This window comes from Petaurus breviceps, unplaced genomic scaffold (genome assembly GCF_028583685.1).
Source record: "Petaurus breviceps papuanus isolate PSGF00001 unplaced genomic scaffold, PetGlider_PUasm1.0 37, whole genome shotgun sequence".
Classification (NCBI taxonomy): domain Eukaryota; kingdom Metazoa; phylum Chordata; class Mammalia; order Diprotodontia; family Petauridae; genus Petaurus; species Petaurus breviceps.
The window spans coordinates 20,687,045-20,702,632 of NW_027186296.1; the positions used below are offsets into that span (position 1 = coordinate 20,687,045).

General features: G+C 38.9%; 1 protein-coding gene across 1 annotated transcript in view; it reads left to right on the top strand.

Moving 5' to 3' along the window:
* Positions 1–8,166, top strand: part of TMOD2 (tropomodulin 2) — a 58,525-nt gene extending 50,359 nt beyond the window's left edge. The window contains exon 10 of the mRNA XM_069098058.1: positions 291–8,166. Coding sequence (XP_068954159.1) covers positions 291–325 — 35 coding nt within the window. The 3' untranslated portion in view covers positions 326–8,166. The remainder of the gene's footprint in view (positions 1–290) is intronic.
* Positions 8,167–15,588: the final 7,422 nt, after the last annotated feature.

The window sequence follows — 15,588 nt, forward strand, 5'->3', positions numbered from 1 at the left end:
GTAACTTGCTCAAGGTTACACGGCCAGGTGTTTCTGGGTGGGTACTAAGTGTCTGAGCCCGGGATTCGATCTCCAGGTCTTCTCAACACTGGAGCTGGTGCTCTTACTTGCTGTGCTACCTGGCCGCCCCGACAATTGAGAATTCTGATCACTATGGTCTAAATGTGTGTAGGATATCGTATAGGACTCCTATTTTTTTTGTGTGTGAATACTTAAAGTCTGAAATGCTTTGCCAATAGTAAATTTATTCTCCTTGAATTTATTTTTCATTTATTTTCTCTTTGGCCTAGTTCGCAAGAAACGAGTAGAAGGTGACCGGCGATAACCCAGCCATCGGAGAAGTGCTGCTCTGCCTAAGGCAGCTAGCTGTTAAGATCACAACCTTAAACTCTTGCCCCAGCGAGACCATTTTTGCAAAGGTCATTCATTTCCGTTAATTGCTCCCTCTTTATTCACACCACTAACTTTATTTTGTTTGTGCATGTATGTGTGACATTATTTCAATTTGATAAATAATGTGCACATATTTTTATTTTCATCATGTGTGATTCTGGCATGCACAGTGAACAGTGGATTGATATAGACTTTAGTTGAGTGGCAACCACCAGGAATGACATTAACTGCCTTCATATAGGAATTTCTTGCTCAATTTATTCAGTGTAACCAACTTGTGTTTTTACTTCCCACAGAAGTTCATTTTTAACCACAAAGAGGATTTTAGTACATAAGGTATGTTTTTAGGTATAGTTGTTTTTAACCAAGCCCTAGCTCTGTTTACATATACTGCTTTGAGTTAGGCTAATTGTTACAGAGACATTCTGCTGACATAACAAAAGAAATGTGCCAGTATTGCCAACCCTGCATTGGGTGAGAGTATGGATGGATTCCGTGGGACTGGAAAATTATTGAAAGAGCATGCCCTACCTATGGTGGGCCAGTAGTATCATCATCACATATGGAGGATTATCACTTTACCTTTTTTTTTTCTTTTTGCATTTTGGAGGGTAGTTGGGGTTAAGTGACTTGCCCAAAGTCACACTGCTAGTTTTTTGCGTCAAGTGTCTGAGGTCAAATTTGAACTCAGGTCCTCCTGACTCCAGGGCCAGTGCTCTGTTCACTGCGCCACCTAGCCACCTCCATATCACTTTACCTTTAACAGCCTTAGGAAAACAACTATATTTACCAGCCCACAAATATATTATTTACCAGCCAAGAGATCAACAGGTAGTGAAATTAACTAAAGCTCCCTTCACTACTTGTCCAGCATAAATTGTTTCTTACTATTGACCAATGATAATGATGTGAAAGGCTGTTTTAGCATTTTTCAAACATAGTTTTTAACATTTTAACAAAAGGTAAAAGCTTTTTGGAGCTCTGCATTCCTTTTAAATTCACCATACTACTGCTCATCGAGATTTTCTTTGAACTGCACTTTTGAGATGCACTGTTTGGACTAATTATAAACCTCTGTGGCTTTGTCTACATAGTGCCAAAACAACAGAATGAAAAGTGAAAAAAAATGACATCAGTTCTGTATGACTGTTTTGTCTCCCCATTACTGAAGGTCCTGCTATTTAGGAGCATACCAGTACAGACTGGATTTTTCACTTGTCATCCAGATGTTTCCCATAGTGCAGACATAGCCTATGAGAATACAAGTGACTTAACTGGATATTTCATCTTCATGATGTTTTTAACCTAATTATTCATTAGTGAATGAAAGAAAAGCATGCTATAGCGACAAGGGTAGGCAGCCTTGGGCATTGGTGCCACTGAGTGGCATCCACAGTATTCTGCGACTCCTTTCTGTGCGTATTTCTTTTTTCTTCTTTTCTTTCCTGTTTCCCATTTCTTCTATTTTCTCCCTAACTTCCATTTTCTTCTTCCTTTCTTCCTTCCTGATTTTTCCTTAACCCCTAATTAAGCTTGGGCCTTGCTAGTATTACCAGGTAGCACACACAGAGACCAAATTCATAATTTAAATTCTATGACCAATTATCTTGGCCATGTAGACACAATTTTTCTCAGTAGCATTAAAATAAGTTAATGAGAAAATACAGATATGTTGTGTTACAGCTTTTAATTTGTAGAATACTAGATCAACATTTAGTACACAGTCTTTTAAAAATGAAGTATTTCTAATCACTATGTCTTATGTTATCCTTACCTACATCTGGGTCTTCAAAACAGCTCAAAATTAGGGTTATGGTCAGTATATATGCTGAAATCTATAGACACTTTCATCTGTTAAATGAGACAGTTGCATTTAAGCTCTTTAAGGTTTAAAAAAAAATGTTAACTCTAGCATGAAATGAAATTTAGCTATGTGCCCCAGATTAGTGGGACTTCCATAATCACCCTGATGTTCTCTTTCCAGCTTTGCAGGATATCACAAGGTCCCTAGGGACCTTGTAGAAAAAACCCACCTCCATTCCAGAAATCACCATAGGACCAGTTCTTTTGTAGAATCATTTATATGAAGCCAGCAGCCTCTACTTTTCACCAGCCATCAAATATCACAACACAGAGGCAAACTAAACAAATATCTAAGCCTACCACCATCTTTAAACTAAAAATAAAGGCAGAGGGGCTTAATGGGCTAGAGTACTAGGCTTGGGGTAAGAAAGATGTAAGTATAGATCCAGTCTCAAGATACTTACTAGTTGTATGAACTTAGGCAAGTCCAAATACCTCTCTGAGCCTCAATTTCCTTATCTGTAAAAGAATGGTGTTAATGCAAGGATTAACTTTACAGGGTTGTGTGAGGCTCAAATGAGATAATGTGTGTAAAGTATTTTGCAAACCTTAAAAACATTGTATCCAAGTCAGTTATTATTATTATTCAGTATATATGCTGACCCCCTTGTTCTACCCTCATGCAAAAAAAAAATGAAACAAAACAAACAAAAAAAATTTGAAAACATTCTTCACCTCAGATAAACTTTCCACCAGTGAAGAATTGAGGAAGACACAATTATTCCCTAGCCAGAAGTGAAACAAGCTATATAATCAGTGCATCACACATAATGCATTTTGCTCGATGATCTTATAAAAAATTCAGATAGACAGAATTTACTATGTGCTAGGCACTGGGGGAAATACACAGTACCACCCTTAAGTAACTTGCAATTTAGTTGTGAGAGAACCTTTGCATTTCTTTGTGGGTCTTTTGGTTGTAGGGGTAGAGAAAATGTGAACAGGGGACTTGTTGCAAACATTTTAGATCCACCAGACTGAGGGAAGGGATTGTGCCTTACCTACACTCTGCATTGCTCCCACCATCGTGCAATGGGTGCTTAATATATCTTCTTTGGATTTATTGTAGTAAAAATTTAGATATATACTTGATACCCAGTGGGTGTTGCTATAGAGGAGAATTCTCTAAGGAGTATTCTCCCCCTGTCCTGAATTGGAAGTGTAAATAGAACTGATTCTTCCTGACCACACCTGTCTCCACCCTTTGGAGCCGGCTCAGACTGTGACCTTCACTTGAGATCCTTAACTCTACTCCCTCTTCCTTCTCTCCTATGTGTAGGGGAGCAGAGGGTGGGGAGAAGTGTAGGTGTTGTGATGGAAAAAGACCAAAGGCCCTTTGTTCAGAACAACCCCTCAATTAGTTCATGAGGGTTTTAGCTTACAATAAGGGTCCCAGTACCAAATGACTTTCTTTTCTCTGCAAAGGTCAAAAGGTTAAAAATACAGATTATTCGTAAAATTCATAAAAGTTCTGAGTCCCCAGAAAATCCTTCAGTTATCAGACTGAAAGTGGGGTGCTTAAGCTAGTTGAATTCTGTATAGTCAATTATCCTCAGACTTCCTCTCTCCTTTTCATACTCTATAGCAAAAACAACTCAGGACACAATTAAATGATCTTTATCTAGAAAAACATCATTAAAAATACCAATAACCAATAAATAAAAAAGTTGAACATGGCAAAGAAACACAGTAATAACTATGCCAGCCATTACACAACAACAATAAAACAGAAGAGAATAATCAAAATTCTGTAGAATTTCTGAAGTCTGATTGCATATCCAAAGCCTATTAGTTTCCTCTCCTTCTTCTATAATTATATAGGTCCTGGAAAAGGGAAGGTCAAAAAACTATTCTTCTGCCATAAAGCCACCATTATTATCCTTCAATTCCCCATATTCCTTCCTGCCTCAAATATTCCAATTACTTCCTCCTAAAAAAATAAAATAGAATAAAATTAAAACACCTATGCTCATAAGATGCCAGAAGTGGAAAAACAATGGTGTGGCATTACCAAGGGAAGCTTAGCAAAACTTGATAAGGGAACATAGGAATCATATTTTTAGTAGGAGATAGGTCTCCTGCTAGTGAACTGGCAAGTCTATAAAGACATGTTTTGAATCTACTCGCAGGAGGAAGAAAGGTATTTGCCATTCTCCCCCGACCCCCCCCCCATTCTTTTCCTTCTTCTTTAACCATGGATCTGTTTATTTTGTGGTTTGGATATTTAGAAAAGTGATTGGGGGTATTTGAGGGGAAGGAGGAGGAACTGAAGGCTAATTGCCTAATGGCAAAACTAATAGCAGCTCAGCTCCACTCCCTACTGAGCTATTTCCTGCCTGCTGTACAAACAGCTATTATTGCACCATCAGTAAAAGAGGGACTAAGAACAGTAAACTTTAGATTTGTAACCCGATCCCAAGCACAAATCTTTCCTGGGAAACCTCTTATTCAAAGATATGCAAAAGGCTCCTCTTTCCCACTTTCACTCATTGGTATTGGGGGAAAAGGGAAAACACCTGAAACTTCCCACCATCATTTTCGTTTTGATCCCAAAGACTGCTTATCGAGAGTGGTTGACCCTTCATCCAGGGTTGGATGACCTGAATAGTGAGACTAGAGGAGACCTTGGTATGGTTTATTTAAAGGAACTGGGAACATTTAAGCCTGGAAAAGAAAACATGGAAGGTGGAGGAAAGAGGGCCTACCTAGCAAGGTTGCTAGGTTCAGATATCTGAAAGATTGTCATGTGGAAGAAGAATTAGACTCTTGGCTCCTGATCACAGACTTTTCTGTGGGTGGGAATTTACAAGGGAAGCTGATTTCAATTACATAAGGAAACATTTTCCAGTAATTAAAGCTGTTCAAAAATGGAGTCGGCTGCCACAGTGAATTCCCCCTCACGGTAGGTCTCAAAGTGAGAACTGAATGTTCAGTCCTAGGGGGTGTAGATGGAATTTGTGATATAAGCAAGGAGTGAACTAGATGATCTCTGAGGCCCCTCCCAACTCTGATCTCTTATTCTGTAACCTGCTGGGCCTCTTCCTCATCTCCACAGTTTTCAGTCTTTGATGGTAAATAAAGTAAGGATAGGCAGACAAGGATAAGGTTATCTAAGACCAGGATTTTGTTTGGGAAATTGAAATTAGTAAATTTAACTCATTTTATATTAAGCCTATAAGTAGATCCCATTATTTTTCAAGGGCAAGAAGTCTTTTAAGACATGTACACAATGATATGTTTCATTTTTTTTGAAAATAATTACTTGTGTCACTTTGGATAGGGTTATGGGAGAAAACCCACGTAGAAAGAGCCTCCTATTAGCCCTGCCTACTCCTCCCAAGTATGGTTGGTTTCTAGGGGTGAATGGGGTAAGGAGATAGTTTCTTCTTCCATTTCTTCCTTTTTTCTATCCTTGACCTGGTTTTGTTTCCCATATGGTATTAAAATCAATCTGCCTAGAATGAAGGAAGAAGACGGCTACAACGGGAATTTGGGTCCTGGGCCAGGGGTTGGGGAGTGAACAGAAAGGGCATGAGGGGGAGAGAGAAGCAGAAAACAGGAGGCAGTTGTAATGTGGCGGTTACCCTCCTTTTGTTACGGTAGCAAGCTCCAAGAGAGTTCTCCTTACCCAGCAGCCTCGTCACAGGTGCTAGCTCTGGTGCTAAAAGGGAAAAATGTACCCATTCATGTCAGATTAGGTTTTCCCCTATCATAGCAGCCACCTCGTTATCACCAGCAGTGAAGCACTGGTGGTGATAGTATTCTATGACCACCAGAAACCTTTATTCCCAAAGCCCTATATATACAAAGAGCCATTCTGTGGAAGAGGTGGGAAAGTAAATGGTTATTTACAAGTCAGAAAAGAAAGGTAGTTCTGAGTTGGGGTTCAAATCATCAGTGCAGTCAATAATAAAAGGATGAAGATTTCATGCTGGCTAGTAACAGCATATCCAATTAACTATTCATACTGATGGAGGAGGAGCAGTGGCATGGATAACCCAAAATATAAAATAATGCAAAGATTACCTTCTCTTTCCATACTTACAAAATGAAAATAATAATGCATAAACTACCTAGCTGACATGGTGATTTTGAAGATAACTAATTTCCTAATTACCCTATTTATTCACACAATTCCCCTTATCCCTTTTAAGTAGATATTTTAGCACAAAATGAGATAATGTGAAAATGCTTTAAAAATAATGCTATTCAAATGCAAGGCAGTATGGTATTTAGTGTTAAGATGCATTATATTTTTGTAACAAATCTATCTTCCTCACTACCATATTTATTTGCATAGGTTCTCTTATTCCTTTCCTAGTAGAAATGTTTGTTACTATATAGAGAGGGTTAACAATTAAGGAAGCATAAGTTCTAACCCTAGTCTTGTCATTTACTACCCCTTTGCCTGGGTCTCAGTTTCCCTTACCTGTCAAATGAATTAAAATCAAATTATAATTCTTTCCAGCTCTTATTTGATTATTTTCAATTACTTGCTTTGCTTCTTTGGATAGAAGAGAACCCAGGAGGACCTGATCTGCCAATACAGCATCATTTTCCTCTTAGTAGAGTTTCTGAAAGTATGATAAGAGGACAAAATATAAAAAGCAGACAAGAGACATTCTTTCGGTAAAAAAAAGATCTTTTTAACCCTTTTCTGTGGCTTTTACCAAGTCTTTGAAGGGATTTCTAACAAGTATACTTCCCAGGAGGAAATCATGTGGATGGAAAAAATAATATTTTCTCCTTCAAATTAGGAGATAGTATGGCAATATGAAAAGATTTGAAAATATGTAAAAGGAACAATCTGCCATTACAATTAATGTAAACTCTTTTTCATATCAATTATTTTACAAGTCCTGAGCACATATTTGCTAGTTGGGGTTATGGGATGATGGGCAAGGAATAATGAAGAAGCCTAGATAAACTATACAGTAAAAATGGGATGTGTATGAAACATACTTATAAGGAATCTTTGTTTTAGAACCAAATATTGCAGTGACAATCTTTAATTTTAAAAATATGTTTATTCTAACTTCAAATTATTATTTCCTTCAGTTAGAGTTTCTTTAAAGTCTGTAACAATATTCCTGGAATTATTTTTAATCAAGCCTTCAGTTGTATTTCAATTGTTTCATCAGATCAAGAGAAATAAACATAAAGCAACTTAACCCACCAATATATGCATGCTGCTCTATAACAGTATAATCCGTTTGGATGCTTTGTGATATATGGCAATGTGAACCTGTATTATATTTTTGACCAGAACAAAGGAAATGGTACTGTGGTGAATGAACTGTCTGAGGTTATATAAGCAGCAGTGTGTGATTGTATTATTATTGGGCTAGCTCACTCTTGGAAAATCCACGGAGTCTCACTTTCCTTTTCATTTATGATTGCCCCATCTTACATAAACAACTGAGTTCTGTTATTGAAGATTTAAAGTCCATTTTTCCATTAGTTGTGAAGTTGAACAAAGGTTAGAGAGCAAATGTATGATGTAAAAAATAAATCATTAGGTCAATCTGTGGAGGGTTTATGAAAAGACAAAAGAACCACACAAAAGACATGGAGAAAGTGCCCATGCTAGTAAAATAGCAGATCCATAAAGTGAATTATCCTGAAAAGATTCTAATTGATTAAAAAAGGTGCACGATTTTTATGACCCCTTAGGGCATTAACCAGGCCCAATACTAAACAGAATATGAAATACTTGGTGAAACTCTCTCTGCTATCAAAGGTTTAATATTGTATTTATTTGTTCCAAATAAAAACTTGAAGAAAACTTGGGGTCACTAACATGTCTTTTAAAAATTAAACAAAAGTCCAAGTGTGTCTGGATGATCTTTGTATATATCATTTCATGTTATTTCTTCTTTTTTCCCCAAATAAAACGCCCATATGAAAGTAAAGGCTTGTCTTTGCATTTGTTATAACAAAATGTGAAATTGTATGTTAATTGTACTTATTGCTACTCAAGGGCAGGAATGCTTTGGTGGAAAGAGCATTGGACTAAGATCAGAACACCTGGGTGCTTTCTAATCCTGTCACTTGCTAGCTGGGTAAATTTGTGCCAATTTCTTTCACTGAGCCTCAGTTTTCTTATCTGTAAAATGAAAATGACAAGTGGGGGTGTGGGGGGAGGTTTAAATGTAATTTTCTGTCCTATCTCAATAAGATCATATCCCAATAAGATCTAGCTCTAGAGTTGCAAGGAACCTCAGAGGGCATGGAGTCTAAGCTCCTCATTTTACAGATGAACCCCAGAGAGGTTAACTGATTTGTCCAAGCTTAAACAGGTAGTAAGCAGTAGAGACAGAATTGGCATCTAGGTTCAATTCAATAAACATCCATTAAGTGCCTTATATGTACCAGGCACTATGCTAAGCACTAGCCATACAAAAAAAGAGGAAAAAGACAATCCCTGCCCTCAAAGAGCTTACAATCTAATGGGGGAGACAACATGTAAATATATACAGAGCAAGCTAGATGCAAGTTAATATAATTATATATAATATAAAGGAAATAATTAATAGAGGGAAGGCACAGGAATTAAGAGGAGTTAGAGAAGCTTCCTATAGAAGGTGGGATTTTAGTTGGGAATTAAAGGAAACCAGGGAGGTCTAGAGGAAGACCATTCCAGGCCGACTCCAGAGTCATTGCCTTTTTTTCCCTATTGTACCACATGACTTCCTTAAAAAGCATTGCTGGATTCAGAGTCCAAAGGGCTACCATGGAACTTCCATACAATTAACACAAAAGTGCTTTGTATATTGTAAAGTGCTATATAAATGAAAGGTGTCTTTATTCATTTTTCTATTCACCTAACCCTACTTATACATCCCTAAATATTTAGAGGGAAGGTTCAGTAAATGTATGTGGAATGAATGAAAGAAAACCAAACAAAAAAATACCATCTATTTTTATGACTCATACCACATAGGTGATCTTCCAGCCTTTGCTTGAAATCCACCATAAAGGGGAATATACTAACTTCTGAGGAAGCCCAAATCACTCTTCAAAGCTTTAAGTTTTTCTTTACATTATATTGGAAGAAAGAAGAAAGGAGGAGGTGTGGCTAGGTGGCACAGTGAGTAGCTCCCGGGCCCTGGAGTCAGGAGGACCTGAGTTCAGATCCGGCTTCAGACACTTTAACGTTTGTTGGCCGTGTGACCTTGGGCAAGTCACTTAACCCCAATTGCCCCTCCAAAATAATAAAAAGCAAAGAAAACTAAAAAAAAAAAAAAGAAGAAGAAGAAAGACATTACTATTTTACATATTTATTCAAGGACAAAAACTTAGTGTAGTGACTGTATCCTGAGAGGCTTTTTCTGTAAATGAACTAACCTTGTTTTCCTGGATCTATTCTCCCAAGTCCTTAAAATCTTGGACAAAAGTCTATCAAATCGTTCCATTTGCCTACTTGTTCTTATCACACTGAATACTACAAGGGCTATAACTATTCTGAGAAATGGGATGTATATGATCTTGTGGAGGAGTTGGAACATGAGTCAGAGAGGTATTAGTGCTCCTCTCTGTGGCCCTTCCAACACAATTTCCATCTTTTGTCATATTTGCTAATTCACTAGGTATGAGGTAAAATCTTAGTATTGCTTTAGTGTTCATTTCTCTTATTATTAGTCATTTGAAGCAGTCTTTCATGTGGTAGTTAATAGTTTGCAATTCTTTTGAAAGCTGTTCATATCTCTTTGCCTAGGGAATGACTCTTGGTCTTGTATGTTTATGTAAATACCCTATATATCTCAGATATTCCTATCAGAGAAATGTGATGCACAATTTTCTTAATCTATAATTTCCTTTCTTATCCCACCTACCTTAACCTTTCTGTGCAAAAGCTTTTCCATTTCATGCCACCATTTATCTTTTATGATCATTTCTATTCCTGATTGGTTAAAAATGCTACCCTTACTAATAGTTACAAAATACAACTCCTTCCATTTTTCTCTAATTTTTTTATGATGTGAAATTCTGTTTTTAGGTTGAATATCCATTTTATTCTTGGCCCTTGACACATGGCCAGTTCATTTCATTTTCTGGTCACATATCTCTTGTATGATGTCTTTCTACCTACTTTTAACATGCAAGCCATAACAAATATCCTGGGTTAAGAGGTTCTCTAGTGGTTTTCTACAAATGCAAAGGATCCAATATTTATCTGGAACAAACTCCTAAATGTAGTACAGGTAGGTTCTGGACCTACTCTCCTAACTTCCATTCATACTGACAAACTGGGTCCTCAAAACAAGGCTGGCTTCATTTCTCTTTATGTTTCTATGGGTAGCCTTGAGTGGTTGGGATCGTCTTTCTAATGCTATAGGTTGTGAGTTCCCATGAATGTGCTTGTCCCTATGATTATCACAGTTATTTAGCCAGACAGTTTTTATGAAAGGATTATTTATTAAGGTGGTATAGTAAGATCAGTTGATGTAAAGAATCCTTTCCAAAAAAGTCCATGACAAACTCTTCCACTACTACCTACTGAATCCAAAGGAAAGTGGGTTCAAGCTTAGAGACTGCATATAGTAAAGGAGCAATTAACTCATAGCTCTTGGGGGCTAGAAGTCCTTTTCTCCCCTTTGTCCCCTTTGTAGGGAATTCATTCCCCTCAAGCAGTGCTTCTGCTGGGCTCCTTTTAGAGCCTGGAAGCTGCTTTTCTATATTGCATCTCTTCTGTTTTTGGCTCCTGATGCAGATATTGCTATGGGTCACTGCTGCCAAAGTGCTGATGATGCTGGAATGCTGACAGGAAGGTAGGAAGTTCGAATTTCCCCATGACATTTGATGCTTGCATGGTTCCCCTCCAATCAAGGTGGTGAAAGGAGAGCAAGATGGAGATTTCCCCTCCACCCAAAAAGATCCTTCTCCCTGGCTTAGCCGGAACAGCTCTTTTCTGGCCATATACTACTCATTAAAATCTCTGATTCCAATTTGCTCTATGGTTTTCTAAAGGCCCCAGAAAACATAAGCAAGTTCTTCTTGTCGTTATTGCTCAATCATGTCAGACTCCTTGTGATCCCATAGGCCATAGTATAACAGACCCTTCTATCCTGCACTATCTCTCCAAGTCTGTCCAAGTTCATGTTCATTGTTTCCATGACACTATCTATTCAACTCATCCTCTACCATCCTCTTTTCCTTTTGCTTTCAATCTTTCCCAACATTAGGATCTTTTCCAATGAGTACCAACTTCTTTTTATGTGGCCAAAGTATTTAAGCTTCAGTTTCAGTATTTGAACTTCCAGTGAATAGCTTGAATTAATTTTTTTTAAGTACTGACTGATCTGATCTCCTTGCTGTCCAAGGGACTCTCAAAAGTCTTCTCTGGCACCCCAATTCAAGAGCACTGATTCTGCAGCACTCAGCTTTCCTTATAGTACAACTCGTAGAGCCTTGCGTTGCTACTGGAAAGACCACAGTTTTGACTGATCTGTACCGTTGCAGGCAAGGTAATGCCTCTGTTTCCTGGTATGCTGTCATGTTTCAGTCACTGCCTGAAGTGACCTTTGAACCCAAGAATATAAAATCTGACACTGCTTCCATTTTTTTCTCTCTCTGTTTGGCAGGAAGTAATGGGACCAGTATGCCAAAATCTTACACTCTACTCTTTCACCCTGATGTAATGGGAATGTAAATTTTAAAGATCTTTCCTGCCCCTAGGCTAAAGTGCACCTGGAGCCTGGGGTGAGAGGCTTGTTTTTCAGTAGATACTTCTTGATTGGCCAGTGGGTCCAGAAGGTTGTTACATTCTCTGATCCAGGAGAAGGCTATATAAGCCCTGATGTGAGGCTTTGTTTTGGGGCTCACTTTGAGAAGTGTTCTGTGATTTGATATGGATTCTGGGAAGCCGTTGTGCAGAGCGCCTCTCCCCCCCCCCCCCCCCCCCCGGCTTTGAAACCCCGATGTTGATTTGGTATGGATGTAATGGTTGGACAGTTTGGAAAGCTGTCTACTTGATCTGTTTCTGTCTTGATACTTGATACTTCTGCCTGTATACTTTGAAGTTCGGGGTGCTGACCTTTTTCCCCTGAAAGAGGTAAATGATATATGTTTGACTGATTAAAGTAAGCTTGTTAACCCATTTTGAGTTGCTTTCCTTTAACAAAGCAGATCCAAGAACCTGTATGGGCAGCCATCCTGAGGACGCTTGGGGTGCTTGCTGCTACACCTGATCAAAAAGCTTCTTAATTCCTCTTCACTTTCTCCCATCAGAGAGGTATCATCTGTATATCTGAGACTGTTGCTATTTCTCCTAGCAATCTTAATTCCACTTTTGATTCATACAGCCTGGAATTTTGCATGATGTACTCTGCATGTAAGTTAACAAATAAATAATACAGCCTTGTCATACTCCTTTTCCACTCTTAAACCAATCAATTGTTCCATGATCAATTCTAGCTGTTGCTTCTTGGCCCATTCACAGGTTCCTCAGGTGACAAGTAAAATGATCTACTCCCATCTCTCTGAAGACTTTCCCCTCCACCATGACAAGGCAGGTACCAAGTCCCTCAGTTAATCTAAATAAAGTTCCTGTTGCCCCTAGAGTGTCTAGGTCCTGTTCACACCTAGTGAACAAGGTAGATTTGTTTATTGCCTGATAAATGTATCAAGGCTAAGTGGGATAGAGCAATTTAGATCCCATCCTTAGACTTTATCAGGCCTAAATGGGAGATGGTTTCAACCCCATACTTTAAAAAGTGTATGTAAATATATACAGAATAAACATAATGCCATAAAAATTTTAGCTAAATTGCTCTAAACCAAGTCAACATATGCCTTGATATTTAATGACTTCAGTGAGATGGGCAAGGGAAGGATGGTGGAAATCTTGTTGGCAAATATTCTTCAGGTTTAAGAAATAAGAAAGGCAAAAGGTTTGTAGACCATTTTCATGCCTCATGTCTCATGTCTATAAAGCATAACTACCTTCTTCAATCAGAGACTTGAAAGGCACCAGACATGACAATTACTGAATGAAATTTTTTAAAAAGACACTCACTATATCTAAATATATAGGAAATGACTGATTACTGATCATAGAATTTTATAGCTAGAAAGGATATCAGAAGCTATCTAGTTCAATCTGTAGTTCACAAAGAAGGCCTTCTACACCAGCCCCCAAAAGGAGGAACCACGACTGCCAAAGGCAATCCACTCCATGTTTGGAAAGCTCTAATTTGTGCAATGACAGGACCCCACGTGGGAGGAAAAGTGGGAGGTTAGGGTGGAAGGCTGCTCTGCTCTCCTCAGGGAGTCAGGATACTGGGCTAAAAACATACCTACCTGCTCCCTTAAATGTCATTAGTCTAAGTGGTATGTTTGGGTTAAATTTAACATCTGATCACTATGTTATTTTGGGGGAAAGGAGAACCTCAAGCTTTATTTCAATGTTTTGATTCCCTTCCCACCAGATATTAATTCCACAATGAAGGCACAGTGAATAGCAAAGAAATCCATTTATCCATATCATAGCAAAACCAAAGTCAGAGAAGGTATGCATAGGAGAACATATGCAGACAATATAGAGCAAAGACGCTCTCCCATTGAGGGCAAGGTAACTCAGCTCAACTGAAAGAGATTTCTAGATCTCACCCAAGAGGAAACTGTCTGAAGTCTCTAGAGTAGCCATCTGGGATAGGGACATGATGGAGACTGCCAGCTCCTCGTGTCTTCCTCAAGTCTCTTTCTCTAGCATCCTGAAATCTTCTATCTTTCCTCTTGAAGGTCAGAAGTTCCAGAAGTGACCTGATGCCGGAAGGCTGAAAAAGAAGACTGAAGAAGGCTGGCGCTCTCACTCTTGACTGATTCCACCCCACCCCTCACCCAGGGAAGGGCATACATCTCTACCAGTGAGAAGAGAGTCCCACACCAATGGGCTCTGGGACAGCGGTTACATCCATATGAAGTTTTTTCTTACGTCAAGCTTAAATTTGTCTTCTGGCAACCTTCACTCCTTGCTCCTATTCCCACCCCCACCTTTAAGCGCAAAGCAAAACAAATCTATCTTTCATGTGACAGATGGCCCATGTACTGGTGAGGTTGACTTTTGGAACCCAAGTGTAGAATTTTACTTTAGACTGACTGAATTTTGGAATCTGTAGCACCAATGCAATATTTACAGCTCCCACGATCATGATAGAGACCGCGACTATACCTATCACATGACGTTCAATGGCAAAATATGCCTCTCTCCAGATAAGGGATAAAGCTGAAGGATATATTTAGAGACCAGAAAACCGAATGCCAAAACCAGTAAGCCAAAGATATTCAGAGGCCATAATAATGCAGCGAGCCACAGCATCCTTTAGCCTTCCCACAAACCAATACAAGATCAATATTTACTCACAAAACCCTCTATCTTTTTAATGAACTCCTCCACCTCTAACTGCAACTGTCAGACTCGCTCTTTGTCAGCTTCTCTGAGGTCTCTGCTTCTCCTCAGCAAACTCCTCCCACCACAGCTCCATGTGACTACATTCAGCCTATCAGGGGGCAGAGTCCACCCTCCCCCAGGGAATCTTCCTATGGGCTTTGCTTTTCCTCAGCAAACTCCTCCCATCCCAGGCTCCGTGTGACTATATTCAGCCTATCAGGGGGCAGAGTCCATCCTCGAAGCAGGGAAACTTCCTGTGGGCTCTAGGGGGCAGAGTTTATCTTCACAGCAGGGGAGGTCTTCAAACACTGCCTCCACCCCACCCCCCAGGTCTGTTAAGGAGCAGGGAAGATCTTCAAATTTCCATTACAGAATCCAAGCATAGAATTTTATATTTATCCCTCTTAGCTTTCAATCCGTCATTCTAGCTTCATAAGATCCAATGTACTAGCTAGTCTCTGAGTTATGCACCACCTGCAAACATGACAAGCTTGCTCTCTAGGTATTTATCTGAGTCAGTGCTTCTTAAACTTTTTCCATTTGCAACCACTTTTTGCCTGAGAAATTTTTACACAACCCCGGGTATATAGGTATATAAGATAGATATAAAAATCAAACATTTGCTGATAATAAATCATAAAGAAATTTATTTTAAAACAATTCTTTAGGGACAGCTAGGTGGCGCAGTGAATAGAGCACCAGCCCTGAAGTCAGGAGGACCTGAGTTCAAATTCAACCCCAGAGACTTAACAAACTGTGTAACCTTGGGCAAATCACTTAACCCCAAATACCTTGCCTTCCCCCATCAAAAAACAAACAAAAAAAAGCAATTCTTTGGTATACAGATAACTTTGCCATTTATTAAAGACAAAAGTCTCAATTCTGAGTCAAGGTGTTTCTGGCAGTGTTTGCATGGCACAAAAGCATGTGAAGTGTAAAGT